Source organism: Cervus elaphus, chromosome 1 (assembly GCF_910594005.1).
Source record: "Cervus elaphus chromosome 1, mCerEla1.1, whole genome shotgun sequence".
Taxonomy (NCBI): domain Eukaryota; kingdom Metazoa; phylum Chordata; class Mammalia; order Artiodactyla; family Cervidae; genus Cervus; species Cervus elaphus.
Genome location: NC_057815.1, coordinates 66,056,867 through 66,069,930, shown reverse-complemented (window position 1 = coordinate 66,069,930; position 13,064 = coordinate 66,056,867). Strand labels below are relative to the sequence as shown.

The following is a 13,064-nucleotide window of genomic DNA, read 5'->3' as shown; positions in this document are numbered from 1 at the left end:
CCCAACGGAAGCCGAGCCCAGGCCCAGCGCCCCTCCTCTCCCCTGCCGCCCAGCACGACGGCCTGGTGTGGCCCTCGGAACCCTCACGCGTGTCCCGGGCAGCGCCTGAGGTCCGGCTGGGCAGCATTTCGCTGATCCCCCTGCGAGGCAGCGAGAACGAGATGCGCCGGAGTGTGGCCGCCTTTTCTGCGGACCCCCTCTCTGTGAGTGGCTCTCCATCCCTGTGTGCAGGTGTTTGGGGACCTGGCCGGCGCCCACCTTCTCCCTGACTTACCTTTGTTCCTCCTCTCTAGTGCCCTCTGGCCCCGTCTGTCCGCCCTCAGTGGGAGCCCCCACAGGCCCCTTGGGTTCAGCTGGTTCACGGGAGCCCCCTCTATTGCTGGCCCCTGGCCCCCTACTCCCTGTGAGTCTTCACAAGTGTGCTCATGGAATCTGGGCTTCTCTGCCTTTCCACAGCTTCTCCGAAACGTCTGAGCCCTGTTGGGACTCTGCCACGCCGTCACCACCGTGAAGCCTTTCCTGGGCAGATGCCCTCATGCCCTGCGTGCCTGGCGTGAGCCAGCAGGGGGCGCCTGAGGAAGCCGCATCCACATGCCCCTCATCCTGACTGCAGCCTGGGGTTCCCTGGCCAGGACATGGAGGGGCAGGCAGCAGGGTCTGCCTGAGGAGGAATCCCCTACCTGCTCTGTCCAGGTGCTCAGCCCTCCTGGCCTGCTCCCCTGCAGGGTCACCCACTCAGAGTTTGGAGGGGTTGGAAAGATGGGCGTCTGTCAAGAACCCTGGCAGGCTGCCGTCCTTTCAGAGGCTCTAGGCCCCGAGGCCCCCGCTGGAAGGGAGCCCACCCTTTGGCCACAAACTCCAGAACAGCCGAAAGCGGATGCTCTGAAGGAACACTCAGCTGGGGTGGGGAGGGAGCTCTGGGTAAATGTGTACAGGGCCGAGAACTGGACTCGGGGGACTTCAGCCCCCCTTCTGTTCTGGGCTTACTGGGAGGGCCCAGGCTGCCCGGTGCCCCTTCCCCACTTTGGGGACCTTTTGATAATATAAATATATCTGTATATTTTATCCCCTGGTGCTGAGGTCTGTAATCGGTTGGGGGTTTCCGGTGTCCCAGGGTAAGAGGGGCCAGGAGGTCCAGAGGTGAATGCTTTGTGCCCTGAAGCTGGGGACCTGGCCCTGCTCCCTCCAGGCCCTCCCCTGTTCAGATACTCCCCGCCTGCCCCAGGCAGAGCCCCGGCCAGGCCCTGGGCCATCCTTATTGTACTCCTGTGCAGCCAGGGTGGGAATTGCGGGTCCTGACTCTGGCCAGGACAGACCCCGGCTGGGCTCTCCCTGCTGCCATCTGATTCCGAGCCAGGGGCTGGGTGTGTGGCACATGAGTGACTCAGGGTAGCTTGTCAGCCCCTCTAGAGACACAAGGTCACAGAGGCACCAGAGCTGTATTAGGAAGAAGGGCCTCAGGTTACCCTGGGCTTCTGTGCATACCCCTCCAGAGGTACCCTGCCTTGGACCAGGAAACTGCCCTCACTGGGCACTGCCTGGCCATTTCCTCCAAGAAGACAAGACCCTGGCAAGTGGGGGGCAGAGACAAATTTGGGACTCCCTGGGAAGGTGCCAGACACCACATTCCTGCCTCTGCCTAAAGCCTCATTACCAGCCTCTCTCCAGGGACCAGCGGGCAGACAGGCTGACCTCCCAGCCTAAGCCACTGAGGCTGGGCAAAGTGGGTGGGGGTGGGTTGATCACATGACTTCTGATCCGGTTCAGTGGGGAGGCCTGGGTATGGATGGGGGTCTTGGGGACCTGGACTCCAGGCTTCTTGTTCCTGTCTCTTGGGAAGGGAAAGTGGATGCTAGACTGGAATAGGTTCTCCGGCAACTTTTGTCCTGCCCTAGGTGGGCTGCTCCAGACCAAGCTGGCCATCCTACCTGCAGCTAAGATAAGACCCTTTTCCAAGTGCTTGGGGGCTGGAATTCTTCCCTGGTCTGACCTTGGAATGACCGGCTAGCCCTGTGGCCCAGAGAAAGGGTGGGTGAGACTGGAGGCACTCCCCTGCTAGACTGCCAAGTGTCATTTATTAACCTCAACTCACGGACGGACAGGCTGCAGTGACTGCACTGGGCCACCAGAGGGCAGCCATGGACAACTCAACACTGCTGGTCCCAGAACAGGTTCTGGAAGGCCCCCTTGTGGCCGTCCTTTGTTGGAGTGTCCGGTGGAACTGGCCCTGCCTTCGACCATAGGGCTGGTGATACTCTGGAAGGCAGCACAACAGAGGAAGTGCTTTGGACTCCCAGGCTTTTGGAGTCCGAAGGAGGGAGAAAAGGCCTTTGTGGGTCAGTGCCTATGTAGGCGCTATCTCCTGGCAGAGGAAGAAAGGCCCACAGAAGGGAAGCGACTTGTGCAAGGTCACACAGCTCTCCTGAATCGGGGTTGCGCTTCATTTCTATCGCCCCACTTTGGGAGGTTCTCCTTCCTCCACTCCTGATTCTGATATCTCCTAAGTGGCCCCATGGGGAAGGGGATCTGAACTGTGTAGAGTTAATGATAGCTTAAAGTGCTTTTCCTGGGGATCAGGGATGACATCCCAATAGGAGCCTTCAGGGCCTCAACTTAATGAAACATGGCAAAGATGGCAGTGTTGGGTGGATTAGGGCAGGAGGCTCTGCTGGTCTTTGTCACAAAGATTTCTAGAAATGGGGCCCCTTGGGACCTTGGATGGTTTGTTCACATATTAGTTGAAGTTGGATTGAGGGGGATGAATATAAGGAACCTGGAGCCAGACCTGCCGAGGTGTGGGCAGCAGTTCTTGGAGAGGGAGGAGGCTTCCTGGAGGAGGAGGTGCCCTTAAGTTGCCACTGAAGACCGGAAGCCTTGCCAGGTACACATAGTAAGGAGGGGGTGCAAGTTGGGATGGGGGAGGGGTCAAAGTATTTATTGGGGGTGGGGACAGGCCTTTGGGGTCTACCCAAGTCTGGGCCTAATGGCAGGAAACCATGGGGAGCCCTGGGAGAGAAGGCTGTGGCATTCTTCCGGGTGTCAGCTCTCCAAGGTGAAGGCATTGTGGATGGAGAGGAGGCTGGGCTGGGAGGTGGGGTGGGGTGTCTGTCTCTCTTCTACCTCCTTCCTGCTCAGCCTACCCACCCTGCAAAGTGTTCAGCAGCCATCCAGCTGTCAAGGGCCTCCGGGCCTCGGGAGACCCCTGGGCTCCACAAGAAATTAATGGGGTGGGGGAGGGGAAGGTGGGCTCTGCCTCCTCCTCGCTTCCCTCTGAGCCCAGGGATTAGAAGGGGGGTCTAGAGCTGAGGCCTTCTTTCCTGGCCCCATGCTCTTGTGGCTCCCAAGCCCCCTACCCACAACTGGTGGTTTTGAAAAGCATGGATGTAGGACTTCCCTGGTAGTCCAGTGGCTAAGACCTCGCACTCTCAATACAGGGGGCCTGGGTTCGATCCCTGATCAGGGAACTAGATCCCACATGCCACAACTAAGACCTGGCACAGCCAGATAAATAATGATAAAAGCAGGGTGTGGATGCCAGCTGGGCAGATGCCAACACTGCCGTCTACACGCTAGTTTTGGCTGAGTTCCCAAGGTCTGGGGTCCTCGGTATTCTCTTCTGTACTTTGGAGATATTAATAGCACCCACTAAGGGGAAGACTAAATGAGCTAATAAGTGTGAAGTCCCTAGCACTGTCCCTCAATAATCCCCTCCCAGATATATCTGGAGAGACATCATGGCACCCAGAGTCCTTTCCAGGACCAGCACGTTTTCATTCCACAAGCTTTTCTTGAACACTTACTGTGCATGCAGGGCTTCACAGAACACCAAAAAGCTGGAGCAGGTGAACAGGTGGGGTGGGGGAAGGAAGAGCTCTTCTGGTTGGGGGAAACTGAACAGGAAAGACTCCGAGGAGGAGGTGAGCTTGGAAGGACAAGTGCTGTTTCTGCAGGTGGAGTTGAGTGGGAGATATTTCTGGGAGAGGGATTGGCGTGCGCCACAGGCAAGGTGGTGTGGCCCCGCAGTGAGCCATCTGTTCTGATTGGAGCCTAGTGCACCATGGGCACTCCGGGACCTGTCCCCCTGGCCTCTGGTGTTGGGGTCTTCCCCAACCAGTTTCCCTTCACTCTGTGATCTAACTGACCCAGTCTTTGATCTGAGGAGAGTCTGTATCTCGTACTCATAAGTATGCTGGCATGAACCTCCCAACCTCTCCTCCAGTATGCCACCTTCAGGAAGCTCTTCTGGATTGCTCTTCCATCATATTGCCCTGTGTGCACTTAGGGTGTGTGTGTGTGCACCCAGACTGCTTGAATCCAGCTAGAGATTGGCCAGGGAAGAGCTGTCAGGGACAGGGTTTCCCGGTCAGTCCAAGCTGGTTCAACCCTAGGATGTTCCCCTCTCCCACGCCTCTTTCAGCCTGTGGAAATTTCCTCATTTTCTCTGCCCTGGTTATAGCTCCTACTGCTGTATTTATCACCCTGGAGACACAGTGGCACAGGCACACACAGCGCGCACACACACAGTGCCTGCACACCTCCTCCTGAACTTCCACACACACACAGACTGCACGTGTATGAACACCCCCACACACAAAGCTCTCTAGGAAAACCGCCCCCCTCCCTCCTGCCCTTCCTCCTCCTCCACTCTGTCCTCCCACCACCACCCACCTCAAAACCCTGAGACCAAAGAGATGGGCTGGATGGTGCCTCCCACCACTTGTCAGCTTGGGAGGCACTTCCCCCTTCGTGACTGCAGTGTGTTCTTCCCCACCACCCCACCCTTCCCCTACGTCTCCCGGCTCTCCCTGCCTTCCCCCATCTCTGCCATTCCTTTGTACGTCTTCCTCCACTCACTCAGTCAGAGTTCCTCTCTGTCACTCCTCTGACCCTCTGAGGTGGAAGGTGTTCTTCCTCCCTGCCCTCCGTCCTGAGTGGCTTGTGGCACTGATGGAGACGGAGGGCCAGGCCCGCAGGCCCCAGGGCCTAAGCTGCCTCCGCTCCTGTCACTTCCAGTTCCTCCTCCTGGGTGAAGGGAGGATTGTGTGCCTAGCACCATGGAGACCAGCGTCATGGCAACACAGCCCAGGTGGGCGCAGCCTTCCTCCTCCAGGGTCCTGCGGAGACCCCCAGAGGAGCTGCCAAGAGGCCCCGAGGAGGTGGGCCTTGGACTGGTGCCCAGTGCTGGCTGCCGAGCCCGCCTCCAGCTCACACCACCCCCAGATCACCAGCATCCTGACCAACTCTACTTGCACTGCAGCTTCCAGTGCCACAAGCCACTAATCCCAGTGGAGGAAAGTCGTCTTGCAAATATGAACTCCAGAGCCTGGGATCCGGTGGGCTCATGTATAGACTAAGGGCCAGAGAGGGCAGGGGCTTGCCTAAGGGCACACAGCTCATCCAGCCAAGCTCCTGTGTCAGATCTCAGTTCTCTCTGGCCTCCCACCTTCCACTCAGGTCAGCTGTTACTGAGGCAAAAGGGTCATTTCAGTCACCTGGGAGGTCTCTAGCCACTAGTCCTTACCATCGGCAGTAATAATGATGTAAATAGTGATGCTGATAAGCCTTTATGAAGCACCCACCACCTCCTGGGCTAAGGGTTTGCATGTCATTTTATGTAATCCTTGTAACGAACCATATGGAAAAGATACCTCTTGTTCTTATTTTATTGGTGAAGAAACTGAGGCATAGACTTACCAGTGTCAGGTGACTGGTGAGTGGTAGGGCTGGGACAGGAACACAGGTCCTCTCCAGCTGGTGCGGATGAGCCAAGGCTTCATGCCTTGTGCCCTCCCCAGCAGGAACTCTTTTCTAAATCAGTGACAAGCTGTGTTTTCAGTTCTGTCTTTCCTTCTGGAAAGAGTTCCTGGGGGAAGATCTAGAGTTTAGTCTAGGTCAGGCCTTAGGGTCTCCACAAGTCAGGAGGCTTCTTTGCTCAGGTGATGGAGAGGGAACAGAGCCTTCCTCTCATGCCCTAGAGAAAACCTCTCTTGCAATCCAGCAATGCATAAACTAGCTTGCAGTCTCCAGGTCCTTTTAGAGTCCTGTCTAAACCTATCTTGGAACCTCAGGATGTAGGAAGGAGACCCTGCCTCCTGGGCCCAGACTTAACTTCTCTCCCGACCTTGATGGAGTCACGTTGCAGCTGCTTCCCTCTTAGCTTATGTAATCATTCAAATATAGCAGCTGCCTTTATCCCACTGAGTCACACCCCCTCCTCCCCCCCCCCCCCCCCCCACTCAGGTGCAGGGAGTTAAGGGGAAAGAGTTAGATCAGGGCTGAGTGGGTGGCTCAGGGCCTCCTGGCAAGGACAGTCCTAGTGTGTTGGGTTGGAGGGTGGTGGAGGTGAGGGAGCTGGGCCAGGGCCCCAGACGTTCCAGAGTTTGAAGCCACAATCATTTCTGCTCTGACCTGTCTGCTGAAATGACGTGTTCCTGGGGATCCCTTCCCAGGGTTATAAGCTGTATCTGCAGACTTCCCTCCCAGCCCTCAGTTTGGCTGAAAGGGGGAGGAGGAGGAGGGGAGGAGGAAGATTACAAAGGAGGAGCTAGTCTGGTGGGGCAGTGACCAGGAGTCCTTGATCCTAGGGCCAGCCCTGTCCTTTACTCCCTGCGACCTGGACCTGTTTCTGCCCTCCCTCACCTGTTTCCCCATCTGTACAATGAGGGATTGGCCTCTGCCGGCTCTAGCATCTTGAGCTGCCTGATCCACATCCCAGGAGGTGACCTCAGTCTTAGGCAGAAAGCACTGCCAAGTGTCTGGTTCAGCCCCATGCTAGGCTGACTTCCTGTTCTGCCTTTTCTCTGCCCACCCTAAACCTGCCCATCTTCCCTGGACCAGTTCAGCGCTCCCACCCCATCCATGGGGTGGTGTAGGTAGGAAGGTAGGATTCTGAGAGGGGCTGTCTCTCCCTTCTCTAAACTTTTGTTTGTTCCACCACTTTATCCCCCTGCCCAGCAGACATGGGGAGCTTACTGCCCCCTCATGAGGTCACTCCTTCCCCCATAGGGCACTGCTGGCTGCTCCTGGAACCTGAAGTAGGCCCACAGTGCCTCAGCCCTCGTTCCTGCATCCCCAAAACCACCTTCCTGAGATGTGGAAGAAGCCATTCCAGAGGCAGTGGTGGCCTTTTGTTCCTCTATGCAAAGGCCTTGTCACCCACGGTGTGGTGGGGTCTGTGCTTAACATGACAATGCAGGGAACTATGCCAGGCTGCTGCCAAGGACCTGGTGCTCCTCTCACCTTTGTCCTTGGAGCCACAGGTGGCGGCTTCTGACTGAGGAAGAGAAGCAGTGTGAGATGCTCCCCCCCTCCCCGCCTCCATGGGCTCCTGTTGCCAAGACCCAGATGTGGACATCCTGGCTCCCAGCCAGAGGGAGTCACCCAGGGGTTTTCAGGCCAACCCTCCGTGAAATCCGTGTTCCACCAATTACCAGCCTTACCCTGGAGTGAAGTGATCTGTTCCACACTCCACAGCCTCAGTCTTCCCCGGCAGGGAAGGTGAATGCTCACAGAGCCGGTCAGTAAGCACCCCCTCCAAACACACACCACCTGTGTCCCCACATCCACCTGCAGCCTCTTTGAGGCTCCAGTGTGTCCTGGACCGAGCTCCGAAGTGCCCCATCTCATTTCCACACTCTCTTTGTGTCTCCTTCGTACTTTCCTCCATCAACATTTTTCAATAGTACCTGGTGAGGCCATTGAAAGGCAGGGGCCCGGTGCCGAGGTGAAAAGGACTAGCCTGTCCTTGAGGAAAATGAGATCCAGTGGGAAAAAGGAGGTGAACCTGAGCAGGGGAATGAGATGTTGGGACAGATGGCAAGTCAGGGGGGTGAGTCAGCCAGGCCTGCTCTGCCAGAATACAGTGACCCCTCCTGCCCACCTGGTCTACTGTGAGTGGGGGCTGGTGTGTGTTGAACTTGCCCAGAAAGGCTGGGCCAGGATTTTGGATGGGCAGAGAAAAGGAAGGTGAGAGAAAGGGAAGTCAACCTAGAAAGGGAGACAGACTGTACCGAAGGAAGAAAGGACCAGCATGTCCTTAGGGACTAGACCCTTCTCCACTTGGAGCAGGTGATGGAGGGGTCAGCCAGAGTCGATCATGAGAGCCCTCAAATGCCAGGCCGAGGAGCTTGACATTTATCCTGAAAGCACTAGGAACCAAGTAAGCGTTTTGAGGAGTCGTCATATGACCAGCTGGATGTCTTAGAAAGTCAGTGCTAGATGCTGGGTGAAGGTGGAATAAAGGGGTTGAGGAGGAATAAGGGGCTGGAGAATGACAGGGAATGGGGGAAGTAAGCTGGGGCTCGGAGCAAGGAGGGATAGATGGAAGAGAGGGAGAATTGACAGGCCTTCCCGACAGATTTGACAGAGGAAGTGAAGGAGAGAGAGGGAAGAGGCAAAGCAACTTTGAAGTTTCCAGACCGGGGATTATACATTTACTGATGCCTTTGATAGAGACAAAAGTTGTCAATATTGGATATTGAGTATTGTGAGTGTTAGGGCCCTAATGAGATGTTCCCAGATATGTTCAGTGGGTAGCCACGCTGGTGGTATAATGGTGAGCATAGCTGCTTTCCAGGAGGTAGCCTGTTCTGGACATCTGGAGCTCCAGAGTGAAGGCTGGCACTCGGGGGTTGGTGTATTGGGGTCGACTCCATGCTCCGTGGGGGTGGGGTGGAGAATGAGAGGAAACAGGGTCCAGTGCTCCAGTGAAGGGGTGAAAAATAGGAAGAACCAGTGAGTGAGACAAAGGAGAGGCCGGCTGGAAGGTAGGAGGGAAACAGCCACAGGGGAGGGGCCGGGGAGCACACAGAAGAAGCGGCCTTCTTAGGCAATGAGGAGGTAGCTGGCGTCTTTGGAGCCTGCAGTCCTTCCGAGGCGGTGGGCGCGGGGCGGAGGCTGAATCCCAGAGGTTGTATCCTCCTATCGCCTTGGGCCGCCACCCGCCTCTCAGGAGCGTCCTGCTTCCCCTCACCTTCCTCCAGCCCCGCAACAAGCCCTCCCAAAAATGGTGTATGCTGGCCCGCTACGGGCCAGAGCCTATGAACGCGGCACGCGCCGATCAGCACCATGGAGAAAGGCGGGGGGCGGGGCCTGCTGTGGGGCGGGGCTTCGCCGTAATTGCGCGGGGTCATTGGTTCCTGCCCTGGCTGGTCCGGTTGTAGGTAGAGGGGAGAAGTGCCTACCCGGACCGTCTCAGGGCTTCTCCCTTTTCCTCACTTCCCCGCCTCCCAACGCTGCCTTGCAGCAACCCCTACCCCAACATTTGGTGCTGTTATTCCCTTGGCCCCATCAATTCAACCTCTTTAGGAGAGAGAAGCGGGGGGGAACTGTGTACCGGTAACTTGATGGGCACTCCCCAAACCTCATAACTCTTTGAATCACTCATCATTCAGATGAGAAAACTAAAGTGAAATTCAGAGAGGTGAACTTGCCCAGGGCACATGGCTGTGCTGTGGTTTGAACTCCCGCCTGCCTGGCTGTAAGTCTTGGAGGGCCCATAGTCCTGGATCTTGCACCTCATTCCTACAGACTCGTTACTTCTGGGACAGCTGTGGGGAGGCTGGTGTGGCAGTGGTATGGGGAGAAGACCCTCCCTCCCACCTGACCTGCTCGAGCATAATCCCAGGAGATTTTTGAGGATGAGGACTCCACCATCGTTTCCAGAGCAAGAGAACAGAAAGAAGGCTGAGGGCCAAGTGAGGCCTCAATGCACCTGCTCCCCTCCGGGACGCACCCTCCTTTGGACTCCTCCCCTCTGGGACGCACCCTCCTTTGGACTCCTCTGACTCAGCTTCTTACCACCAGGCTCCTCAGGGCGTGAAGGAGAGCTGTGAGAGGCCAGAACTGGACATAGTCCAGGGCCTTGGCTTTCTGAGCTCAAAGAATGCCTTCCTGGCTGGCAGGTGTGGAGCAGCAAGGCCCTAGGATGGGCCTGGCTGAGCACACAGATTGCCCACAGCTTTCAGAGATCTAAAATTCCACCTTCTGAGGCCACAATGGGAAGCAAAAACTCCCTCACACTTTCTTTCCTAACACTTCCTAAGCCACAGACAACTGCTGTGTGTAGCACTCAACCTGCGCAGGCCTCCTGCACAAGCTCGGTCATTCCTGTCCACCCCTCACTACTGTGCACCCCCATGCCCCTCAGGAGGGTCAGGTTTCCACTCAGCCTCATGGATTTTTCTGCCTGGAGCTTGGTATGTGCGGCAGGAGTTACCCCTCCACAGCTCAGAGAGGAAGGGTTACTGGTGAGGGTTATGTATAACTCCTCTATCTTGGAATACACCCCATTTTCCTGGGGCCCTCTCCTGGCCTTAAAAAAAACCCAGCTGAGAGACTTCCCTGGTGGCCCAGTGGCTAAGACTCTGTGCTCCCAATGCAGGGGGCCTGGGTTCGATCCCCGGTCAGGGAACTAGATCCCACATGCCACAACTAAGATCAAAGATTGAAACTAAGACCTGACGTAGCCAAATAAATATTTTTTAAAAATCCAGCTGATGTCCCCCCTTCTGGAAATGCTTGCCAACTGCTGGACTCCCTCTAGGCACAACAGACCCTCCCCTCTGTCATATGGCCAAGTACCCCTTCCCCTTGCCTGGGTGCTTCTCCAAGGCAAAGCACAATCTGAATCATATCTGATGAGATTGGCCAGTGGTAGGGGTTTGTGAATGAATGAGGAAATTAGTGGTGGAACAGGACTTGAATCCCCATCTCTGGCCTCCAGGTGTAGAGCTTTCTTTCCAGTTATTCACCTGACCCTCATCCCCAGATCCTATCCTGGCCCACAAGAACTGCACATGCCTAAAAATCCCTCATCCTCACACCTATCTCTCTGGGCTCCTCTGTCAGCTTCTCTCTCTCTGTCTCCATTTCCATCTCTGCTTTTTCTCCCCCCGGTCTATGTTCCTCTGTGTGTGTGTTTCCCTATGCCTCTCTGATCTCTTTGTATTTCCATCTTGATCTCTATGAGGCTCTGATCGCTGTCTCCTCTCCTTCGTGTGTTTCTCTGTGCCTGCCTGTCTCTTTCTGTCTCTCCTTCTGTGCGTGAGTCTTTCTTTTCCTCTCTCCCAGCCGGTCTCTCTACCCCTCCCTTCTCTCCCTCTCCGTCTGGGTCTCTCAGTTCCTCCTCCCTCCTCCCTCCCCCTTCTGCATTATCAGACCTGCTCCAACCTCCTGCCAGAGCCAGCCTAGCGGCAGAGGCAGTGACAGCGGGAGAAGCGGGAACTGCCAGGGTAGCAGGGCTGGATTGGGGTGTTGAGTCCAGGCTGAGTCGGGGACAGGCCACTGTTCTTGGTCCCCGTGCCTGCTGGGCCAGGCGCCCTGCCTGGAACCCCGGGCAGGGTGGACAGGGCGAGGTGCCACTTTAGTCTGGCTGGGGAGGCAGACGATGAGGAGCGATGGGGCAGGCATGCGGCCACTCCATCCTCTGCAGGAGCCAGCAGTACCCGGCAGCGCGACCGGCTGAGCCGTGAGTACTGTTGAGGGGCTGGGGTCTGGGTGAGCGGCTGCAGGAGGTGCTGCGGACTGGGTCCTGGGAGTCCCTCCAAGGAGCTGGGGTTGGTGTAGAGCTGAGCCACGTGGGAAGATCGATCCTGCTCAGGGTGCCCGGTTGCTGGACCATAGCATGGTTGGGGGGGGGGGGCGCGGAATCTCTGTTTAGGGCGGGGGTTCCTGACATCAGTCTAGGGCGTGTTGCGGCTGGGGTCCCATAGAAGGGGCTGGTGGCTAGGGGAGGGGTTGGTGATGAACATGAACCATCCCTTCAGGGGCTGGGGGGGTGGGAGAGGTCTGTGGGGAGTGTATGTGTCGGCGGGGAAGGGGGGTGTTGAGGGTGTTTCCCAGGAGCTCTGGAGTCTGATAGACTGATTCAGGACCCTGGAGAGGGATGCTGTCCCAGACCAGGGTGTGTGTGTGTGTGTGTGCGTGTGTGTGTGTTTGTGTGTAGACAGAGAGAACATGAATTATGAATGAGTGGGCCTGGAGCAGGAGAAGGTCTGGGGGAACTGCCCTCCACGGAATGGGGATTGGGATTCAGAGTCACCAATTTAAGCAAGTTTGTCCCCAAAGCCCCTATCCCAGAGAGAAGCATGGGGCTGGTTGGAATGAGGCTCCTGTGTACCAGCCTCGTGAGCACCCACGTGCAGGGAGACGCATATGCAGGTGAACAGAAGGGGCTCCGTGGAGGTGCCCCTCCATCATCTGAGGGCTGCCGAGGTAGCAGGCAAGTGACATGTGTCTCCAAGTCAGTGGTGGTGCAGGTCCAAACCAGGCTATGTGAGGGTGTGTGTGTGTGTGTTTGTATATAAATACTGGGGTGTAAGGGAACGTGTGGGGTATCAAAGGGCATGTAGGGGTCTTTGGTGGTTGGGTATGCAGCAGGGTGTGTGAGCATCCCAGTGTGACTCTTGAGAGTTTAGGTAAGAGTATGTGTGGGGTGTGTGTGTGTGTGTGTGTGTGTGCACACTTGAATTTGTCTATTGGCATGCATGTTAATATGTGTGCTGTATCTGCAAAATAGAATGACTCAATATTGAGCATGTCGTTTGATTCTATGTGTATTCATGTTTGTGTGTATACTTATTGGTGTCTGAATATTAGTGCTACTGTGTGTGTGTGTGTTATGTAGGTGCCTATGTGAGCATAAGTGTTCTTGTGTGGATGTGTGATCATGGTCCTAGTGTGCATGAGTGTGTATGTTGGTGCTTGTGTGGCTGGTATGTGTGTGTGTCTATATGTGTGTGTTCATCTGAGTGTGTGTGGGTGGCTGTTTGCTTCCCTGGTGGTTGGGGACACAGCTGGGACACTGTGGCCCACCAAGGCTGGGTGGGGGTGGCTGAATGTGTGACCACCTCCATGAGCTCAGGACAATTCATTCTACACCCTGCGGGGAGATGGAGAAAACAAATAGGCAATAATGGCTCTGCTCTCTGGGGCCTCCTAAGCTTCCTAACATAAAATAGCTTGAACATAATTAAGCAGTAAAGACTAAGAACAAGCTAACAGGTGGGGGTGATGGGCATAGTATAAGCAAAGGCCCTGGGTTGGGATTGGGCGTGTGCCTGGAG

The 13,064-nt window shown here is 56.2% G+C and overlaps 2 protein-coding genes and 1 non-coding gene across 8 annotated transcripts in view; all 3 read left to right on the top strand.

Annotated features, from left to right (window-relative positions):
- ARAP1 (ArfGAP with RhoGAP domain, ankyrin repeat and PH domain 1) overlaps positions 1 to 1,065 on the top strand; it is a 61,496-nt gene extending 60,431 nt beyond the window's left edge. For all 6 annotated transcript variants that reach the window (XM_043906516.1, XM_043906544.1, XM_043906509.1 and 3 more), the window contains 2 exons: positions 54 to 203; positions 457 to 1,065. In XM_043906516.1, the coding sequence (XP_043762451.1) occupies positions 54 to 203; positions 457 to 474 (168 nt within the window). In that variant the 3' untranslated portion in view covers positions 475 to 1,065. The remainder of the gene's footprint in view (positions 1 to 53; positions 204 to 456) is intronic.
- A 9,273-nt stretch (positions 1,066 to 10,338) lies between these two features.
- On the top strand, positions 10,339 to 10,411 carry TRNAG-CCC. The gene has a single exon. It is a non-coding gene; the product is annotated as a tRNA-Gly (tRNA).
- A 766-nt stretch (positions 10,412 to 11,177) lies between these two features.
- PDE2A (phosphodiesterase 2A) overlaps positions 11,178 to 13,064 on the top strand; it is a 94,217-nt gene continuing 92,330 nt past the window's right edge. Inside the window, exon 1 of the mRNA XM_043906488.1 lies at positions 11,178 to 11,467. Within this exon, the coding sequence (XP_043762423.1) occupies positions 11,397 to 11,467 (71 nt within the window). The 5' untranslated portion in view covers positions 11,178 to 11,396. The remainder of the gene's footprint in view (positions 11,468 to 13,064) is intronic.